The 21,394-nt window shown below is 46.2% G+C and overlaps 1 protein-coding gene across 15 annotated transcripts in view; it reads left to right on the top strand.

The window, feature by feature from the left end:
- Positions 1-6,656: 6,656 nt before the first annotated feature.
- The window catches only part of LOC141935671 (NFU1 iron-sulfur cluster scaffold homolog, mitochondrial), a 102,419-nt gene continuing 87,681 nt past the window's right edge, over positions 6,657-21,394 (top strand). For 2 of the 15 annotated variants that reach the window (XM_074852127.1, XM_074852112.1), the window contains exon 1: positions 6,657-7,498. In XM_074852127.1, the coding sequence (XP_074708228.1) occupies positions 7,336-7,498 (163 nt within the window). In that variant the 5' untranslated portion in view covers positions 6,657-7,335. Of the gene's footprint in view, positions 7,499-7,674; positions 7,734-21,394 lie in introns of those variants that run through there. The other 13 variants (XM_074852123.1, XM_074852122.1, XM_074852111.1 and 10 more) reach the window with 12 other exon arrangements.

Raw genomic sequence — 21,394 nt, 5'->3', positions numbered from 1 at the left:
GAGATTTTCAGTGTGTCATTTGATTAACAGGTACCTTTAGCTTTAGAGAAACAGCCTCACTTCATTCACAGAGGTCCAAGTCCTGGCACTAACGAAGTCTTTAGCCAGTCTCCCACAGATTTAAGTGGGGACCAGAATTTGGGCCTTTGGGGATTGTGCAGGTGTTTTGAGGAAGTTTATAAGGGAATGCTCATTTTTATACCTGAGCACTAGCAGCTTGCAATTGGCAACCCTTGAAAATGGGGTTATTTAGCTGTTGTGCAAGTGCTGCCGGAGCTATGTTGTGATGCTGGAGCTCGGTTAGACGACTGTCTCCATAGCAGCGGGTAGCCGAGGTTAGGGTGGAGGCTGAAAACCAGCACTTGCTTTTCTAACGCACCAATTTTCACGTGCTTGTAAGAGGGTAAAGAATTCTCATTCTGCCAATTAATATCAGATTAATCACGAAGTTAACTGCAGATTTCAGGACTCGCTGCAGAGATGTAGGGGTACTTTTGAGACTTAAAGCAAGGATGTCTCCTTAGCTCCAGTTCAGCACTGTGTAAGACGAAACCTCCATTTCCACAAGTCAGAGGTAGCTTTGGTGTAGAAACAGTGGTGTTTTGGGGAAGACCCTAAGAAGACACAGCCCGAAGATCCTATTCTATTATTTGAGCAAAGCCCTTTTAACACAAAGATAAGAAGGAAGGTGACAAACACCCTCCCAGAAATATGTAAGCAGTGCTTATTTGAGGTGGGCAGACCGAAATGTTCCAATTCATGTAAGAAATGAAAGTGTTCTTAGCTTTCATTGCTTGCCATAACCATAGAAACCCTGTTTCTACAGAGTCAGTATTACCAGGGGAATGTGCAGCACTCCACCTCTAGGCAATTCAGACAGGATTTCACAAAGCCCTGAGCACAGCACACCAGTACTGCTACGCAAGTCAAGGGCTCTCTGGATAGACCTGGGTTGATTACATCAACCTACATGTCACAAAGCCAAGAAGGAACAGGGGAGCGGAACTGATTTGAGAAAATCCCTGTAACCTGAAGTGCCTTTAAAACAAGATACCACTTAGATGTGATGGTCTACACAGCTTAGAAAATAAACTATAAGGCGAGACAGCAATGAGCAGCTGTATGAAAAAGCCAGGAGTCAAACTCCCCATTTCAAGTGTGCTTCAATTACAAGATTTTTAAGACTTCCTTGCAGATAAAGAAGAGATCCTGGATGCTATTACAATTTATAACAGTGATAACTATAACAGTGTCTTAGGTGCTACTGCACCCAGTGCTTTCCACGCTGCTATCCCGCAGCATATGTTGTGTTGACGCTGTCTCAGAAATACCCACACACTCTGCTTTTCTCTTACAGAGGAACTTAAGGCTGCACTTGGCCACGAGCCCAGTCTACTGTTTTCTTTTAACTAAAGCTTTTTTTTTTTTTTAATTTTAACAGCATGGAAGACAACCAGTCCTGGGCCATTGGCTGTTTGACAGCTTCATCCAGAGGGGGACTGGAGTCAGCAAGCACCTCGATAGTGGGGTTGTGAAGATGGTTAGGCACTTGTGGGGTGACACTTCTACCTTCTAAAGAGCCCTTTGCAGTCATACAAGTTGTCGCTTGCTCTTGATCCTAGTTGTGTTGTCTCACCTTCCATGGTTCAAACTGAACTGGTGAAACGGGTCTGCTTCAGCATCCCCAGCAGAGCTCAAGGCACAGACTGTGGCAGAAGATGCAGAGGAGTCTTCACATGCTCCAGGGTTGCCTGGCCTTGATAAGCCCATTCGCATCACTTGCTGGGAAAACATCACCTCGTGTGGGTGCAGTGCAATCAGAATTACACTGCTTGTCGGGGTAGAGCCTATTTACATTAAGGACAAGAGAGGGTTCAAGCCACCAACACTCTTCTTTGTCATTGCAAAGTCTCTCTCCTTGTAAAATCTGGGCTAGACCACTATAATTGCATTCACGTTACAGTTTGTACAGATATAATAATTGTCTCAACCCCCCACTATCAAAACTAATTGATACCATTTAATCCCCACACTTTAGGGCATTTGCCAGCTCCGCGGAGAGACATTCAGTCAGGAAAACTCCTGATGCCCCTGTGGAAGCTCTGTATTATTTGTGGTACAACCTAAACCTTCCTCCCCCAAAGCTGCAGGCTATGAAATGCTACACCATCGCTTCCAGCAGCCTTAAATGCATTATCAGACCTAAATTTCATTTAATGGGCTTAATGAATGTTTACTTCAATTAGCATACATATAGTTCTGAAGAGGAAATGAGTAGCTTTCATTTTTTTCTTAATTAATATCTGCCTTTATATAGCTTTATCTTAGCTGCTCTGTAATTTGGCTATAACCCAGCTCTAGGGGGTGGAAATAGAGCTGTGACTGCCCAGCTAAGGGGGACTTCCAAGGCACACATGTGTTCATTCCTTCATGGAAATAGGATAGAAACTCCCTGGCTGATGCAGTGCTTGGAGTGGGGAAAACACGTTAAGTATCCTAACATGACATATCTAGTGCTAAAAAGCAACAAGAGCAGGGCTGCTCCACAAGAAAAAGCAAGCAAGGAGCAAAGGATGCTGACAGCACTGCAGGTGAGCCTGCAAACAGGACTCAGTCCTACCACGTGTAAAGACGGTGGTAACCAGCTTCATCGGCCACCCAGCGATGATGAGGCAAAGTAAGGAAGCAAGTCTCTAGTCTCCCCAGGAAACAAGGTAGAAACACTAAGAAACTGCATAACACAAGCCCAGAGCTTACCCAGCAAAGTCAAAAGACAAAACCACAGCCAAAACTGCTCTACAACTGCCTGAAAGAGGGAGAAAGTCTCCTGATCCTGCGCTTAAATGGAGGTGCTGGCCGATGAGCAAAGGGTGCTGGGGAGAGACCCAGGTGAGACTGTTTGGGGCAATTAAAGCCTGAGGGTGCACTCAGGACCCTGGCACTTGAAAAACAGTTGGTAAATCCCTTCTCAGTGAGAACCTGATCTGCAAATTTCTCCTCATGCAATGATACCTGCTTTCAACAACAGCATATATTTCTAGTGCAAAGTCATGCTCCTTGAGAAACACGGCTCTTTTGGACTTGGTGGTCAATCCTATGAGCTACGCAGTATCACTCCGGGCTATGCGTAGTATTGCATCAAACATGCATCAGCCTACAGATCTCAATCAACTCAATTATTTCCTTCTGTGCCTGCTATAAATATATATATATAGGCCATGAGTGCCATTACTACTGATGGAAGATGTTGGCTTCTAGCTGCAGGAAGCGTAGCTCTTGTTGGAGCTAGTCACTATATCTTACAAGGGCAAACAGGAGCATGTAAGAGGTAAAAACTTTTAGTTTTTAAGCAGGTAAAGTACAGATATGAGTTCTGGAGTATTTTTGCTCCTCTATAGAACTCTAAAGCTAGTCAAATTCCCAGCTACATGACAGTGTGCTTTTCTTGGGGGTGGTAAAGAAAAGCAATGGCTTTTCTGGTCATAGTGTTTATGGGCTACTGATATGTACTTAAAAGAAATTCTTGGGTTCCAGAACATCCTGGGCAGAAAGAGAGATGGATAGAATAGTGGCTCTACTACTCTTTAGCTGGTGAGAAGTTTGTTAGAAATTTTTGCAGCAAAGGTGTGTGGTTAAGGGGGCGTCCTCATCAAGATAAAAAGAATTGGATGAGAAGAGTTAATTATTATGGACTGAATACAGGGAAGTATGTTACTTTGTCGCCCCTCGGTAGTTAGGTATAACCAAACACAGAAATCTGTGCAGCTTCTTTTCTACCTTGGTGCCACTTCTCGAAATGTCCAGAAGAGGCCAGTGTGCCCTTGCTTTTAGGTTGCTTGCATGAAACCTTTCCAAATGTATGTTTTTATTTAGAAAACGCTGAGCTGTCTGGAAAGTTTGATCAAGAGGGATGCAGCTGTATTAATGTGCTTCTTCCTGGGGATTTGAATGCATTTTCTTAGCAGTACAGGGGAACCAGGGATCAGGGAGACAATATGCAGGCAAACAGCTCTGCTGACCCCATCATCAGGACTCGAATATTTTAAAACCAGCATCATGGGATTTTAACAGCTAAAATTTGGTGTTTAGGATTGACCGTATTAGTCAGACTGAGGTTTTTTTCTGCAGTGGGACAAATCTGTGAGCACCCTGGAGCTGCTCCAGGCTAACACAAGAGAAGTACTAGACCACGTCTCTGCTGGCAATCACTGATTAGCTTTTTCACTTAAAGCTTTCAGGCTCAGTTCTCTCTGATCCCTCTGAAGGTCACTGGGATTGCAGCAGTGCAGCCGAGCCTCGTGCCTTCTGGAATAAAGAATATCATCAGCATCTGCAACTGAGGATTGGCTTTTGCTGTGCTTTTGCTCCCCAAAATGGTCACCGACAGAGTTTGGGTGCCTGCGGCCAGAACATCAGGGCCCCATATTGTACATGGGTCTGACATTGTGTTATACCTCAGCACTCCCAGGTACACTTAAAAAAAAGTGCTTCTCAGTGCCTGCATCCTCAGTTAGGATGTTCAGCAGTGCATCTGCAAGCTCTCTGCATGGCAGTAGGCTTTATCTCCTTTAGTTGGAAATGAGTCATTTCCCTGTACTGTACAGAGATGCCCAATTTCCTTGGAAATTGTTCAGTTCTGCAGAGTCCCCAGAAATCACTGATTATTAGACTCTTTTTGCACTGGGTATTTTACCTCAGTCTTAATAGATGCCTGGGGGTGCTTCACAGGTGGGAGTAATTAAAGAAAGAAATAAAAAATGGATAGAAGCAACTGAGGCTTCATATTTAATCTGAAGGGCAAGTGAATCTTCCATACTGACCACTGGCAACTCATCATATCACGGCTGAGAAAGGTTTATTGAAGATTAAAGCCTGTTAATGAAGATTAAAGCCTGTTAATGAAAAAGGACTGCTTTCACTCTTGTGTAAGTTGACTGGCTGAAATGATTGCAGTTCCAGCTGTGTGCATTTAGGGGGTCTTGTGTGTGACACTTGGAAAGGAGGTGCAGGTAGGAGCCACCCCGCAGCACCCTACAAACTACAGATGAATGACGGTGGTCAAGGAGGACTTTGAGGTCTGCAGGGGGGACTTGTAGACCCTTACCTACAAGAACTGCTGGGAAGGAGGATGATGAAGAGGTGTAGCACTAACCGTAATGGAGAGGCACAGCGGCTCAGCACAAGAGCAACTGTACAGCGACACGCTTTTACATCTGTGCATCCAACATGCTAAATATTACCACCAGCAATTTTACTTGCCTATTTTGAGAGCTCCATGCATCTTAAAAGTCTTCAGACGCCGGGTGGAAAAAACAATTAGGTTTGTTTACAACATGCTGATCTAGTCTCAGTGGCATTGCTGGAAGCCCATATCCAAAAGCGATGCAGGAAAAAGAAAAAGGGCTGTGCAAAGGGTAAACATTTTTGCCATCCCACAGTAACCAGGGCCTGCCCAGCCTATCCACTTGGGACAGGAGCTTGTCAGCAGGATGGCTGTAGTTATTACCATAATACAGGAAATAATAGTCATCGGGAAAATGTGAGTGTGCTCTGGTTTCCTCTTCTGCTCCAGTCAGAGGGGAGGAAGGAGAGCGGTGCTGTCATGGAGGCATCCCTCGGTCAGCCACGTGGTTCTAGGGGCTCTGTATTCTGCGTCACAGGCGGGGAAAACCAATTTTTTCCCATTTTAATATTTCTGCTCTTTGAAATCCTAGCTCTGGCCTTCCCCGTTAATGCATGTGGAAAGAAGAGGAGCCAGCTACTGTGGATGCCCTAGGCTGGAAAAATCTCCGGATTTCTGAGAAAAAAAGCAGAAAAGAACCCAAAGTGCATTTAAAGGAAATTTCACAACATTCAAGCTAAACTAAATTTCTCTGAAGCTTGACTCAAGGGCTTTGGGCTCTTTGGATGAGTCACATTGCTGCTTGTGAGCATCTTGCTGCAAGCTGAGGTACTGGAGTGGGGAGGAGAAAGATGCAATTTAATAGTAAATCGGAGGTGCAGGCTTTACAAAACCAACTGCTAGGTTTAAAGCATTCAAGGAGTTTTGAGGGCTGGGGATATCTAGTTTATTTCTAGTTTTATTTAAGGCTCTTGAACCAGGCGCTAGCAGGGCCTGGTTGAAGACAGGCCTTGTACTTCAGGTCAAGTCCAAGATGCCACAGTAGGGGGCTTTTATTATTATGACACGAAAACATCAAATTTAAGTGCCCTGCTTCGAAAACCAATGTGAAGAGCTGTCACCAGGTACGGGCCGTGGCTCCTCGCTGACAGGATTTCTGCGCTCATCTCTCCTGGTGGGGGCAAGGAATGGCTCCGGGGCACCCTCCGCTCTCCCTGGGGCCGCTGAGGTCCCATCCCCGCCGGCCAAGCAGCGGAGAAGCCGCCGCACTGGGGTCGTTCTCCACAGCCGCCGCACCGGGGTCTCTCTCCCTCCACAGCCCCCTCACGGCCCCGCCAAAACACCGCCCACCCCGCGCCCCCTCCTCTTCCCCCCCCCCCTCCCCCCGCCCTGGCTGTGCCGCGGTGCTTGCTGGGAGTGGTAGTCCCCGTCGCCGCTCGGTGAGCCGGAACTACCACTCCCAGGGTGCCGCGCGGCGGGGCCGCTGCCGCCATTCCACCTCCCCCGCCCCACGCCAAAGGGCACTCGCCCCTCCGCCGCGCTGTGGGGCGGGGGGTGACGGCCGCGCTCCCGGGTGGCTCTGCCGCCGGTGGTCGTGGGGGCATCCTGGGGCGGCGGGGCCCGGTCGAGCCCTCCGGGCTGGCGGAGGCGCGGGGGCGGTGCTCCCGCCGGCAGCCGGGACTTCCTGTGACAGCCCATTTCCTGGTCGGATGGGGCCGGCGGGGGGCGGCGGCGGGGTCGGTCCCTGACGGGCTCGGTGGCCGCCGGGAGCTCCGCCAGGCAGCGATGCGGGCCCCGGGCCCTGCCGGCAGGCGGCCCCCGCCGTGACCCGCCGCGGGCAGCCGGTGGGGCTGCGGCAGGCCGGCCCTGGGCGCCGCTGCGGGGTGCATGGAGGCACCCCCCGCCCGCGGAGAGGTACCGGGCGGGGGGCCCTGTCAGGGGCCCTGTCAGTCAGAGCTCCCCTGAGGGGGCTGCGGTGGCCCGGGCCGTGCTGCGGGGATAACCGCCTTTCCCCTCCCGCTATCCCCCCCTGTGGTTTTGCAGGTGTGACTCCCCCGGAGGACAGCGCGCCTGCTCTGCTTGGCCCCACAAGGCGAGCGGCCCCGGGTCCCCCCTCGCCGGCCTCGGCCGGGCTGCGGGAGGAACAAGGAGGGGGCTTAGGACCTTAAAAATAGCATCGCCCCCATAACCAGGCAGCTGCTGCCTCCTGAGAAATGAAGAAGTTTTTCGACTCGCGTCGGGAGCAGGGTGGCTCTGGCCCTGGATCGGGCGCCAGCGGCGGCGGCGGCGGCAGCGGTGGCCCGGGCAGCGGGTACATCGGGAGGGTGTTCAGCATCGGCCGGCACCAGGTGACGGTGGACGAGGTGCTGGCGGAAGGTAAGACCCCCGTGCCTTTTGCAGAGCGCCCTGCCTTTGCTTCTTTCCCTCCCCCTTTTCCCTCACAAAGCTGGAAGGGGAGGCTTTGGCCTTTCGCATGCACTCCGCCTCCCCCTCTATCCCTCGCTCCCCCTAATATTTCATTGTCCTTGACAGACTTGCAACCCAGTGGCATCTGCAAGCTGACATTTCAGGTCTTCCCATGGGTAAACCCAGTGTGGGTTTGTTGGATTTGGTTTGTGTTTTTTTTTTTTTTTTTTTTTTTAAAAATGCTTCAGAAACTGAGGGTATTTCAGAAGTTAATTGTTTCCCATTTCCCTAAACTGGGAGTTTGTTAACAAAAAAAAACAAACCCAAAATTGTCGAATGTTTTGATGCAGAACAAGTTGCTGTAAATAAAAAGCAGTGGCCTTCACTCTTAACTTTCTTCAGCTGGTTGCCTCCTCTCCTACCTTAAGCAAAGAGGAATAACACTGGAGTGAATTCCTTATAGATATGTCATGCACATTGATAGGCTGAGTAGAGGTAGCTGTAATCTGGGATGAGGGATTTCTGTTTGTGTGGGGTTTCTGCAGGGGAAGCAGTAATCCCAGTTGCATTTTTTTTCAAAACAAAGAACTAAAAAGGAACAGTAGGGATTATAAAACTCTTTACGTGTACAGTCCTTGCAGTGCAGCAAGCTGCTGGTGGTATTTTTTTAATTGTAACCAGCAGTACTGCTTTAACTATCATTTTACATTTCATTTGTTTGGGCTATAAGGAACCTTATGAATGGCTCTGGTAACCTTAGCCTCGACCTTCAGAGAGATGTTGGCCTCCTTAGACCTGCTCCTGGTCCATCTCCTCCTTTGCAATTTCAGTCAAAACAGTATTTTGTTTTGATCTTGTAATTGCGAAGGAGAGGGTAGCTGCTGTGTGAGAGCTGAGTGGGAGGACCTGTGTTGGCTTTTACAGGAAGAACCCTAAAATGGAAAAGGGACTCTGTGTACGCTGTGTGTTCAGGTTTGTAAAAAGTCACCACAGTGTACAAGAAAATAGATCTGTGACCATCTTTCAGATATGGTTTCCGATATGTTCTGCTGCATGCTGAGCTGAGTGGAGCCCCCAAACCAGTCCTTCAATTAGTAACTAGAATGGGTTTTTTTTTTCTGACTCGAAATTTGCAGTATAGGTTTGCCTTGGCTGATATTTCCAAGGCCCTTTTGGCCCTCAGAGCTTAGGAACTGTAGGAGCTAAACCTGAGAAGCTGTCACAGTCTTTTTTTTTTTTTTTTTAACGCAGCCTGGCCTCATCCTGGTAACGTGGGAAAACAGAGGCTTTTTTTGCTGATGAATAATCTGTTGGCAGGTTCTGCCCCGGTGCTGACAGCACCAGGAAGCGAGGCTGTGTGTCACTGGGCGCTCTCCCGCTCGGCAGGCTGAGGCTACAGCCACCAAGGGTGCAAGGTGGTGGCACAGATTGCGCCGGAGAAGTGTCCTCCCTCCGTCCCTCGCTGTCCTGGAGGAGCTGCTGCTTGGGAGGGCTTTTCCCTGTGACTCCTGGTTTCTTGGCTGGCCTCTGGGATGGAGCGTGGCCTAGGGTTGGCTACAAGGCTGAGATCTGCACGCCCAGGCCAGGCGAGGTGCAGCAGGCCTGTGAAATAGGTGCTACGTTCTCTTCCTGCCCACGCTCTAAGGCAAAGGAAGTTCTTTGGGTGAAATGTGCTACGCAGGTGTTTTCCTCACAGTTAGACTCCTGGTGCGGGCATTCCCAAAATCCTGCTGTGTGGGGAGTGAAGTCTTCAAGGACAAGAGCTTGTAGGGTGGCTTGTAGGTTTGCAGGTTGTTGCCTTTTGATGGGAACAGAGGGGTGAAAATGTGATTTACTTTATAGGAAAGGTAGGTCATCTGGGGAGTCAGCGTGGGTCAGAAGTGTTGCAGCTTCGCGTGCTTATGGCCTTTTGGTGTAGCTGCGTGCGCTCCCCAAATGCTGGTGAACAGCATTTTTTCACTGACTCAGCTGGAGACCTGGGCAGCTCTCTGGCAACCTGGTCCCTGCACTACTGACATCTGAATCTTCAGCTGGAGAACTTCTTTGTATCTGCAGTGAATTTTGGTGGTTCAGCAGTGTTGAAAAGGCAACTTGTGAATTCTTGGCTGTTTCTGCTAAAAGGAAAAGTCCCTTGGGAAGCACTTTGTAGGAGGAGTATCCTGTCTGGGAAAGAAACATCTCTCATCCCCGTTGCTTTAGAAGGGAGAGGAGGCCTGTGTTTTGGTGCAGCATGTGAAGCCTAGAAAATAGATGTGAAAGCGGCTTAAAAGAAAGAGTCTCTGAAATGATGATGGATGGTGTGGGGGAGACTTGAGTTGCAAGCCTGAGAAACTGGTTGAACCAGAACTTTTGGCATTAAAGTGTTGGGATTTACCTCTTATCTGTCAAAGCTGTGACTGGTCACCCTCAATTCTGCTGAGCAACCCTGCTGAAGATGACTGCTCCCTGGCCCGGGATGGGAGTCCTTAACGCAGGCTCTGTGCAGTGTGCCAGATGGCAGATGTCTCCACGTGCTCGCAGTCTCTTGCGTAGATCCCCCAAAATATCCGCTGTGGTTGGGTACACCCCCCACCCCCTTAAAAATAGTTGTGTCTGGATACTTGCTTTCCTGGGCGGGGAGGAACATTCTTTCCTTTTGGAAGGAAGTAGATGGGAGTAATATAGAAGGAATTTCAGTGGTTGTTTGTGGTGTTATAATACCGGTGAATCAGTATTTTTTTTACAAAGAGTATATTGCAATAGGTGATTCTTAGTTGAGTCTTTGTAGTCGTATTGCTCTAATCCATATAATAGCATGAAAAATCTCTTGAAAAATTCCCCTCAAAGTTTGCATGAGGATTAACTGCTGTGGGAGGTCAGCACTGCTGGCCTTGGAGTTCTGCAAGGCCGGGGCTAAAGCCAGTGGCATCATCCAGTCTGGGCTGAGGGGGGTTGTTGCTGACTTTGAGGTGACTGGTGTTTCACAGAGCTGAGGTGAATGCCCGGCAGGCATTTGAGTGTGTGGGTGAGTCAGGCTACTACTATCTTACTGTTTTGTTTATGAAAAGAAACCTAAACAGTGTGATCAGATTGGTTGCTGCTTTTTGTTTCTGCCTGTGTGTAGAGGGGGGGGAAAAAAACCCCAAACCAACAAACCACCCCAAAAGCCCCCACTGGAGCTGTAGGGAGGACGGTGTTTCTCTGATGAGGACCAGAGCAGCAGAAATATTTATAAGGATGTTGCCAGAAATGAGAAATTTGCTAAGGAGTTTGTGAAATGTGCATGTGTGGCGAAGCACCACAAGCCACATGTACTTCTCTGTGCTAAAACAAACAAGGTGGGGATTGCTCCAGTGTCCAGGTTTCAGGGGCTGTTTTGTGTTACTCTCTGTATTTGCAGTATGGTAAGAGAGTGCTGAATGGGGTGGCTGTTTGTTTGTCTTGGTCTACTTCTAGCAAAAGATACAGGCTGTGTTTCCTCAGGTCTGTGAAGAATTACTTTTTCAATTAGCAGTATTTTTCTGAAGGTGCTACTTGCAGTCTTTTCCCCTTAAAATGTGTAGGTTAGGGTATTCAGGTTTAACTGTCAGATATTTCACTGAAATTTTTTTAGATATATGCCTGTGTGTGTGCTGCTAGTTAATGTGTATTTCAAAGCATTTAATGGTAGTCATTATAAACCAATGCAAAATCAGCTTAAACTTGCCAGCTATATTTTTTTACTCTGTTTTGGAAAGATGGACATTGTGGGAATGTTTCATTGTGATTTTCTTTAGCGGACCTGCAGGCTTGGTAAGGCTGTGAACGTGCAACCTGTGCCCGGTGGGGGCAGGTGGTCCCCTGAGCTGCCTAATGTGTGGTTGGGCTAATGGTAGAGGACTTCTGCTGACCCCTGCCTGGCTTGCCCTCAGCGCTTCCTTTCCCTGGAGCATGCAGCACCGTAACCTGAAGTCGCTAAGAGTACACGTGAGCTTCTTCTGAAATAACCTCACTTTAAAACAAACCCTATCTGAGGTAAATTTGATCCTCAACCCAATTCTAGTGTGGTTGGGTTCAAGACATCACTTTGAAGTGTATTTTGTTAGTTATTGCCTTCTAGGTTCTGCCAAGTGCCAGCTGCTGATCAGCTGACTAGTGACATTTGGATTAGGAATTAAACTATTTCTCCTCTTGGAATGGGACGTGATTTTTTTTTTTTTTTTTTTTTTTTTTTTAATTTTCGTCATTGCTTTTCCTGTGTACCTTGTGAGGCAGGGCATGTACACTGCACTCTGCACTGCTAGGCAGGATACTGGCTCCTCTGTGTTTTCATAGTCTGGTTTTTTTTTTGAGTGTACAAGCCAGGCAAACTGGTGAAGAATCCCAAGTGAGTTATTTGGTAAATGTCAAGGTATCCCAAGTGCTTTGGTGCTTTTAGCAGCACGGATTTTGCTGGGGCAGAGTATGCGCCATGTCCCTAGCTGTAATCAGGAAGGAGAAGAAGGTGTTAGTGGATTTAACTGTGTAAGAAGTTGTATAGCCCAGAGACTCACATCATCAGCCTCACTTGTAAGCTTTACGCGATGTGTCAGAGAACAGGTCAGGGATTGTACCAGGGGTGGCTGGTTTCTTACGTAACAGCTACATTAGCTAGAAGCATATGTAATGGTGGTGTTAGCCCCGTGCGCTCACAGGAGGACGAGTTTTCTGCAGTTGTCTTCCCAGGAAAGAGCTTCCATGTTAAAACAAAACAGTTTCTAATGCAAACAGTCCTGCAACAGCCTTATGAAGTTGTCAGTTACTTAGTATAAAAAGCTTAGTTTTGGGATTCTGGCTGGGAAAAACACAGGGTTTAACTATCCAACTCGGGTCTTGCCGACGTGTTCTAGGAATTATATATGAACAGGTTACTAACCTCTGGTTGTGACACCAGCAATGACATTTTGGATCCAAGAAGAACATGTACTGCCATTATGTTTCTATTGTGTCATGGGCCTTCTCCCCTTTGTACAGGAGCTTGTCAGCAGTTGAAGAGAGCAGGTGGTAAGTTATAAATGTGCTGAAGACAGGCTGGAATCCACTCTGGGTTTAGCACTTGCTGCCTTCCAAGCTCACCCACCTGCATTAATCATGGCTAATAAGGGGTCAGAACTGACTAGGTGCGGCACACTTGCCTTAAGACTGGAAGCTGCTTCCTTTGAAGGTGACTTTTTTTCAGTGGCAATAGTGATTTGGACAGGCTGAGGCTGTGCCTGTTGGAACAGCAGCTTGCCAGCTGCAGGACTCGCTGCTGCTCTTCTGGAAAGTCGCAACCGATTTGCCTTCATTTGTACTAAGTAAGTGTTTACTTGCGTTTCACGTGTGGAAGGAGACAGCAAGTCTCTGAGGAGAAACATGCCATAAGCAACCTCAGTTTATGGAGGAGTTCTCTTGGTAACGAGAGGTAACTGAATAAGTAAGTTTCCCAGGAAATGATGCCTTCTTTCTTGGATGGGGAGGGAGTTACAGGATGTCCTTGTGGCGGTATCGTGCTGGAAACATACTTTCCTAAATCAGATACTGGCTGCTGTACTTTTTTCAATGTACGAACAATACTGACAGTGATTTACAAGCACAAGGAAAAGATTTGGAAAGGCTTAAGTGAAACACAGTTGCAAGGTAATTCTCTCTCATTTGTGGCTTTTTATCGTTATGGAAACTTTCCTTTTCTCCTTTTGTAGGAGGTCCAGGAATTGCCACTCAATGAAATGAAGGTTATTGTTAGCTGCCTACAGTATGATGCAGTAGAATGAAAGCAGAGAGCAGCTGCTGCAGCTCCTCTAATGTGAGGAGCTCTCACTACCCTGTTGCCAGAGTATCTGAGCCCTGGCACAGTCCATGAAAATGTCCTTCCGTTTCTTTTAGGGCTGCTGGGAAATAATATACTGAGATATGAAGGTGAAGCAATGCAGAGTATGTGTGGCCAAGTCAGGAACTGATCTCTGGCCTTCCAGATTAAGTGCTTTAATTGCAGTCTGTGTTTTCTCTCAAATGCTGCCTCTATGTGTTTTAAATGGGCGTGCTCTTGGCACACATGTGATCTGGGCATAAATTTACGCTTGCTCTGTGGCAGAACCCATGCTGACATCAGGACCCCGGGCCATGTGTCACAGGATTGGATTAAAGACTTTTTTGGAACAAGATGCTCATAGCATCTGGTTTGCTTCATGATTTTGCAGAAACAAATTACGTACCAGTGATGGGTGATCTCATAGATTAAAAATAAAAAAAGCCATCAGCAGCTGAATTCCCCGAGCAGAGACTTTGCTTGCGTGTACATCCACCCCACAGTTGAGCTGGAAGCTAACTGGTGCTGTCAGGAGGACAGGTAGATCCTGATCTTCATTCGCTGTTAGGAACATGCTGGTTTTACTTCCTGGTTGGTGGCTGCAACAGGGAGGTGACCCCAAAATGTGCCTGTGTGAACTTAAAAAGCAATCTGGCGTGCTGTTCTCAAGGGTGTGATAGCAAAATGCATGGTCTTCTGAAGCTGTCTAAATGCACAGCTGTTATTACTTTATTTCTGTAAGCTAAATGATGCTTGCAAGGTTGACGTGCTTTTGCTGCACAGCTCTGGTGGCAGCAGTAAAATAAGCTCAGAACTTGTCTCTTAAATGCGGAATGCTCCTTGAGGAGCACGATGTGGCCGGCTTGGTGCGGGCTTTCCCTGAACATCACTTTCTGTTCGAAGCACCATCGCAAGCAAGAGGAACCCTTGGTTTGGTGTGGTATACCTGTTTTTTGTGACTTCACTGCTCTCCTGGGTTGTAGGTGGAAGCTATTCAGATATTGTGGGAGTGACAAATATAAAACTCAGACTTTAAAGTGTTTTTAAATACTTAAAATGAATACAAATAATCAGTGCTAATGCGAGAGGAGCACAGAAGTGCAGACCCATTGCTTTATGTGCCTTCTCTGTGCGACCTATCTGCTAAGTCAGAGATACTTTAGTTACCTGTCATGAGCCTCTGAAGGATTAATTGCTTCTGGCTTGAAGTATTTCAGAAATAAAGACCTTCTCCCCAGCGTTTAGCTGCTGTTTCGGAGGAGTGAGCTGGATCGATAGGAAATCCTTGCCTTATGACTGCGGTGTGTTCACATGAAGATATTTGTGGCTGCTGTTGACCCTTGGGCTCTGGTCTAATAACTCTCTTTGTGACCTTTGGCAAGAAGTGTCTAATGCCAGGGGATATGCAAATGATTGGTGGCATGAAAGATAGGGTGAAATTCTTAAAGAAAATATCATTTTAAGTTAGGAGAAGGGTCTGTAAAAGTACTTGTGTGCGTGCATACAGTCACGCACTGGCACACCTGCCTCTTCTACCCAGATACTGTAGCACCTCTCTAGGCAGGCCCCTGCGTGGTGTGTAGAGAGTAGATGAATAACAAGGAATAACCAGCCCTCTGGGGTTCAGCACAAGTAGGCAGGAGACATTGGCTGGAGCGAAGAGGCAGTGCCATGTCTCTTCGGGAAGAGAGTTGGGGTGAGGGCAGGAGACAAGCAGGGGCGGCTCAGTGGCTGGGATGGAAAGGTTCTCTCTTGATATAATCCCTGTTGCTTTGACTGGAGTTCTTCAAATGTCCCCTTAGGCAACTTAGATGCTTGAGAGATATCCGCTAAACTCCTCCAGCGTCTTTGTGCCTTATTTCCTTCCCCTTGCAGTGCAGGTAGGGTCAGCAGGATGCTCGTGACCGTGTTGGGGAGCAGGTGGTGTGGACGCTAGCTGAGGTGCACTGAATTGAATATTCCCTGGGAATTTCAGCAAGCGCTGCTCGCGAAGTTGAGCGTGCTATGACTTCAGCTCTTCGGCTGCATGTTCATTACAGCCCTTTCACAAGTCAGTGAGCGTAAGCTGACACAAGAAGCCAGCCCCAATTGTCAACTGGTGAGATCCTGCTGGTTCTTATGTTCTTTTTAATTGGTTATGTTTGTAAGGAAATAAAATGCATCGCGGAGCACTGATGTGTGGATTGTGGGGTGGCAAAGGATGGAGGAGGGACAGTACGGCGGAGAGAAAGGGAAGGGGCAGTACAGACTTGGGTCAGACTCTGTCCTGGGGTGCCTTGAGTGCATTTTTGTCAAGAAAAATTCTGCTGAAAGTCAGAGTCACTCCTTTGGCCTTAACCTGTTGCTTTTGAGTTAGAAGGTGTACTTAGATAGGTGAGTATGAGTTTACCCTTCTGTTCTGTACCTGATTACCAGCTGTAGTTTGATCTGTTTTGCTGTCTCCGCTCTTCAGCAAACATAAAGACCCTTGTGTGCGTACAACTTGTGGCTCTGTGTGAGGTTGTTTTCCTTCCCCTCACTGCAAAGTAGACAATGCATGGTCGAAGAAAGGCTCATCAAATTATTTTACAAATGAGAAACTGAAGCCCATGAAGATGCAGCGATTTGATAAGGGCTATGTAGGAAAGCAGTGACGAAGCCTTGTATTAAATGCAAATGTAACTCCTTGTCTGGTGTTTTAACCACAGTGTCATTAATATTCATGTCACCATAGTATCGAGGAACTTTTATCGTGGACTAGAGCCCTGTGTCACATAATGCACGAGCAGAACAAAGACTGTCCATACTCCTGGGAGATGCTTGGCTGCCCTTGTCTGTGCCTGCTGAGACTCAGCAGTTGCGTTTGGTACCAAAATACGCTCGTGTGCTGCCGCCTTAGGGGACGTACTCAGAAAGACACATCACTAGGTGCAAGCACTGTAATCTTACAGCTGATCATGACATGATAATTAACACACAGTATCTTCTAAAGATCTGATGTTACTCAGAGACCACAGGAAACACACAAACTCAACCTTGCTCACACAGTGTTCAACAGAACATGTGACAGGATTAAACATGTATTGGGTTTTTTTTTAAAATTAAAATGATGCTATTTTTGGAGTGGGACAGATGGTGGTTTTCTACCTTTTGCTTTTATTTTAAACTTAACAACATAAGAAGCACTTGTGTTGTACCTTTGAAGCTTTTTCTGCTACTGACCAGGCTAGAAATGTGTATATATTTAAGTTGGGATTCTCAGGCAATTATGTAAGTTCATTTGAGCTGATGAATTAAACCCCTAGTAATTACGGGGCTTGTGAGTAACAGTCACAAGACTGCAGGTTCTGGACCCCTGCAACCCTTTCCTGTTTCTGGACATCTGACAAATGAACAGACAGGCATATGCCTGTTCATATCTCTCTCCTTCCTCACTTGTGTATATGTGGAAAAACTCAAAACCCTGCTTCATGTAGGGGTCATTTTAAAAATTTTTAAAATGATTTTAAAAAATATTTTAAAAAATTTTTTCCCTGTGCAGAATGATGGATACTGTGTGCTCCTGACTGTGGTTTGAATTCCCTGAGAGCTGCCTGGTGGGATAGTAGATACCTCTCTCCATGCTTGACGTGTACCGAGGAGTTGAAAAGTTCATTGCTGTCTTCAGGGTTCAATTAGCATATACTCTTCTAGAGGAATATTATGTAGTCCTTAAGTTGTATTTTCCTGTTACTTAGTGAGATGGTACTTCTGTGGCTCAAGAGTATACCTGTAGTTATATGGGAGATCTGAAAAGGTTGAAATCTGGATTCCTGGGTTTAAGCAGAAGAAACTTGTTTGAGACAAACCTCCATGCCCTGTTGTGAAGCTCTTACAGTATCCTGTTAACTGTAAGCTTGAGCTTTTCCTAGAATGTATGTATTAGGGTTTCTCTTGTGGTTTTCATCCTGCTTTGCTCAGTAGGGATGTCAGAGTGCTACCATAGTAATCAAAATTCCTAAATGTCTAACTTGTCTGTTGCCATGAGCTCTCTTTAGATCCTTGCATAATTGCTTCCCAAATGGAGTTTGCTGTTACCATAGCACTTAAGGTCTCTGGTAAACCCACTCTGGCTGGCCCTTGCAAGCGAGTCCAGTTAAAAACCAGTCCCAGCCCTGACCAGCTTAGTCTTGCTTTCTCCTTCCTCTGTACCTCCAGCTCCAACCTGCTTTCTGCTCAACTAGTTTTGTTTTTTCTCTCCTCTCCTGTCGACGTGATTCACTGCTTCCTTGCCTTTCCAATGAAGCTTTTCAGCTGAATGCAATTGCTGCAGCTTCTTGCTGGCTTTGCAGTTCCAGTCATGTTCACTCAAAACCAGTCGTGCTCTGCAGCATGTTTATGCCATTACTAATTTCACTTGGAGATGAACAAGGTCTCAGATGCTATTAGCAGCTGCTTGGAATAATAGCAGCAAAAATGTGCTTTTTAGAGGGCTGACTGATAACTAAACAAATGATTTTTTTTTTTTTTAAAGCTGTGAGTTATTCATAACCCATTAATTTTTTTTTTTTTTTTTCCAGTCTTACAGTGGAAGTTCAAGGACTAAAATTGTCACAACAGAGAGGGACTGAGTCTGCTTTGCCAAGTAATCTACTTGGAGGCAGTGTGTCTTGCTGCATAGTAATAAAACAGTGCTCCATCAGCTTTGGGTTTCCAAGTCTGCCTGTCAGGGAGGAATTGAGTGGATGCACAAGACTGTAAAGCGGGGCACGTGCTTAGCAAATCTACCCACGTGAACATCTAAACGTGCTTCCTGCTGTGAAGGCCAGTACAGTTCCATAGCCTTTAGTGCTATTTGTTATGAAATTGCTGTCACAAATACTGTGAGACTTTAATACCCCTAAATTAAGGTGTCCGGGCTGTGTTCCGACTGTGTTCTTGGAGAATGGGTAGTGTGACAAACTATTGCTGCCCTTGGACTAGAGCTTTTGAAAAGGGAATGCAGAGTTAATGCACAGGATGAATCTGCCCACTGATTATTTTAGGCTTCTAATATGCTGTTGCATGGCGGAGATTAATTTCCTTCCCCCTCCCCTTTTTTTCCCTCCCCTCCTTTCTCTGCTCTGTTATGAATTACAACTTCCTTTTTGACTTTCTCTGTGGAACTGGCTGGGAGTTGAAGGGGTATCATCTAGGGGAGAGGAGTGGCTCTTAAAGATCTGTAATGAGACAGAGTCCTGAAAAATGCAAACAAATGAAGCTTAAGCTTTAAATGAAATCAAAATAAACCCCAGAGAAGTGAGGAAGAGGCAGTTAAGTTTTTTTCCATGTCATCAATGCAGTGAAAATGCTTGTGACTATAGAATATTTTGTGGCTGTTTGCAGTTGTGTCATGGGTAATAACCTAAATGTTTACCCCCCAAAAATGCAACAATCGCTAGCCAACCAGTCTTACACTCCTAAAATTAGGAGAGCTAAAGACCATGCTGCTGTTCTGTGTTGGATGACATTTCTGGTTGTATTATTTTGCACAATTTAGGCACTCGTGGCTGTGACTGCCACACTAACATTAAGTATGACGTTCTGCCTATTTAAAAAGCCCCCAGAAGAGGGTGGAGCCTGTAAATCTAAATCTGTCTTGTCATGGCCTAGATATTGCAGCAATGACACTAAGCGAGGGCCCTATAATTACGTTGGTAATATTGGATAATCACATTAGGATTCTCAGCTGTGGTAAATCTGTATGGGGCTAACTATGTCCCTGCTTTACTCTTGCTGAGAATCCGAACCACAAGCTCTACATAAGCTTGAGCCTTTGTTTTACCTGGGGAGAAGTCCTGTGCTCTGTTAGATATGCTAGATGTTCTATTAAAGTTTGTCTAGTAGTATTTAAAGACTAGAGCTTAAGCAGTGCTACAGCTGGAGCCATGAGAACTCCTGCTTTCTTGAGTTGGTAGTGAGAGGAGTTTCTAAAGAGCTGGGCTTTGCCTGCACACCTTGGGCTTTTCTGCAGTATCGGATGCAAGGCTTTGCCTTGATGGTGTGTGTTGTCTAATGGATGTGCGTGACTCTGGAGATATTTTTTCCCCTTCCCCCCCCCCCATCCCACTAAATCAGTTGTGCAGCAGTTGCATTTTGTATCCAGCACAAAGCTGACAGAGTGCTGGGCTTTCTGTGCCCAGCGAACTTGCTCAGCATGAAGCTGCCTAACAGATTGTTGCCGGCCAGCAGTGGAAGCTCCTCTTCTTTTAAGCCAATAGAACATGGAGACTGTATTGCTCATATGTGCAAATTTACTTTGTGTAGACCAAATTCTTTCCAGCTCAGATATGAGTGGCGTGGATAATTTCTTGCAGTTATCGTTGGTGGAAGAGTGCAGAGCCTCACACCTAAACCTTAAGATCTCTGGAGCTGTAGGGCTGTGTGTGTCATTCTCTCTGCCATGGGCTGTGTGAAACAGATGACTGACTGTGAGTTTATGACCTGCTCTGCTCAGAACTGGTGTTGATATGAATATGAACCAGGTGAACACAGAATCTACCTTGATTTCCCAACACCTCTTTCCTCTGGCAGTAGGACCAAACCTGTGAAGCCCCAGCCTTTGCTAGGAGGAAGCGAGTTGTGTACGTGCTTGTTCTGAAGGTGGGTTGGTGATTTTATGGGACTGCTGCCCAGCAAAGTTTGAATATTCTTCATGAGTTGGTCCTATGCCAGGTGGATGCCATCCTTGGGTAGCTTGACATGCAACCTGTGTCCCTGTTGCTTGTATAGTTTCTTTAGTTAAAGTATCACTAAAAATATTTATAAAATGAGAAGCTGCATTTCCTGTAAGTTCAGCTTAACTCGGAGCTCTCTTGACTTCTTACAGTTGTGTCACTGTTACGATCTTCTGTTGAGTATGATCACTATTAAAGCCCTAATCTTCTTGCAAACATACCTGCTTAGCTAATTTTCCATTTGCTTAGTATTTCATCTGGGGAGATGCAGGTTTCAGCTGATTCTCTTGATATTTGTGCCTGTTTCAGGTTTCTTGTTTTGAAATACTAGGTGTCCTTTATGCTTTATCTAGGCGCTCCTTACTTTCCCTGCAGCTCTGATGCTCTGATTCGCTCCTACAGCCACTTAAAATGGTCAGAACGTGGATGAAATTTGAGTGATTTTGACCGTTGCTACTTACACATATGAAGCTCTTTCAGCTGTTAGTGGTTTGCTTTTTTTCTTTGCCCTCAAGATAACTCTTAAATGTTCAGACTATTTAATTGGCGGTTGATGTTTCAAGATCTGATTTGATAAGTTTCCCAGAGCAGTTCTATCTCCACTCCAGTGTGGAGCCTTTTAAAGTGCTGTTTAGGGGCAATGGAAGCAGCTCAAAGGAACAGACTAACCCACAACTGAAAGCTCAGTAAACCAACCAGAATCTACACTGATTTTTTTTGTTTTATTTTAATGGTGTCTAACTCTGTACAGGTGAATATGGTGAGATAAGACACTGAGAACTCTGTCTTTCCTCTTGAAAGTGAGCATGGAGCTTCCCAGGGACTGCTCCTGTGCATGAAAGGAAGCGTGGTACTTTGTTTTCTGTGGTCTCATTTGCTTCATAGCTATTAGGCCTGCACAGACTATAAGGACTTGTATCTCTGTGTTTTAGAGCCCTTGTAGCTGAAGAAGCCCTGCAGCACTCTACAGAGACCCTACTTTCTACCCTGCAGAGGCCAGTGGTCTGTATTCCTGATATGTAAAGTTCACCTTAAGAGCTTGCTCCAAATACTGCTCTAGGAGATGCTGGGGCAGGCCTTTTAGACTGAAGTAGTCCCTTAAACTTGGCACTGTTATGCTTTAGCATAAATCAAGTGACTTAAATAAAATAAAACAAAAAACAACTAAGTAAAGCTTGTTATTTCCTTTGAGGTAGAAAACCTCAGCTGAGAGTGGACCTGTTTAGTTTAGCATTATTATCTGCTTTTCTCAGCTGGAGAGTCTGTTGGCAGGGGATAAGGGGTTTTGTTTTATTCTTGCTCAGAACTGGACTCTGGTTTGTAACACACATGTACCCACACAAACGTGCGCTGGTTGGAGTTAGAGGAACTTGGGTGTAGTAAAATCAGGAGATCCATATTCAGGCC

Source organism: Strix uralensis, chromosome 28 (assembly GCF_047716275.1).
Source record: "Strix uralensis isolate ZFMK-TIS-50842 chromosome 28, bStrUra1, whole genome shotgun sequence".
NCBI classification, from domain to species: domain Eukaryota; kingdom Metazoa; phylum Chordata; class Aves; order Strigiformes; family Strigidae; genus Strix; species Strix uralensis.
This window is presented reverse-complemented; position numbering and strand designations above follow the sequence as displayed.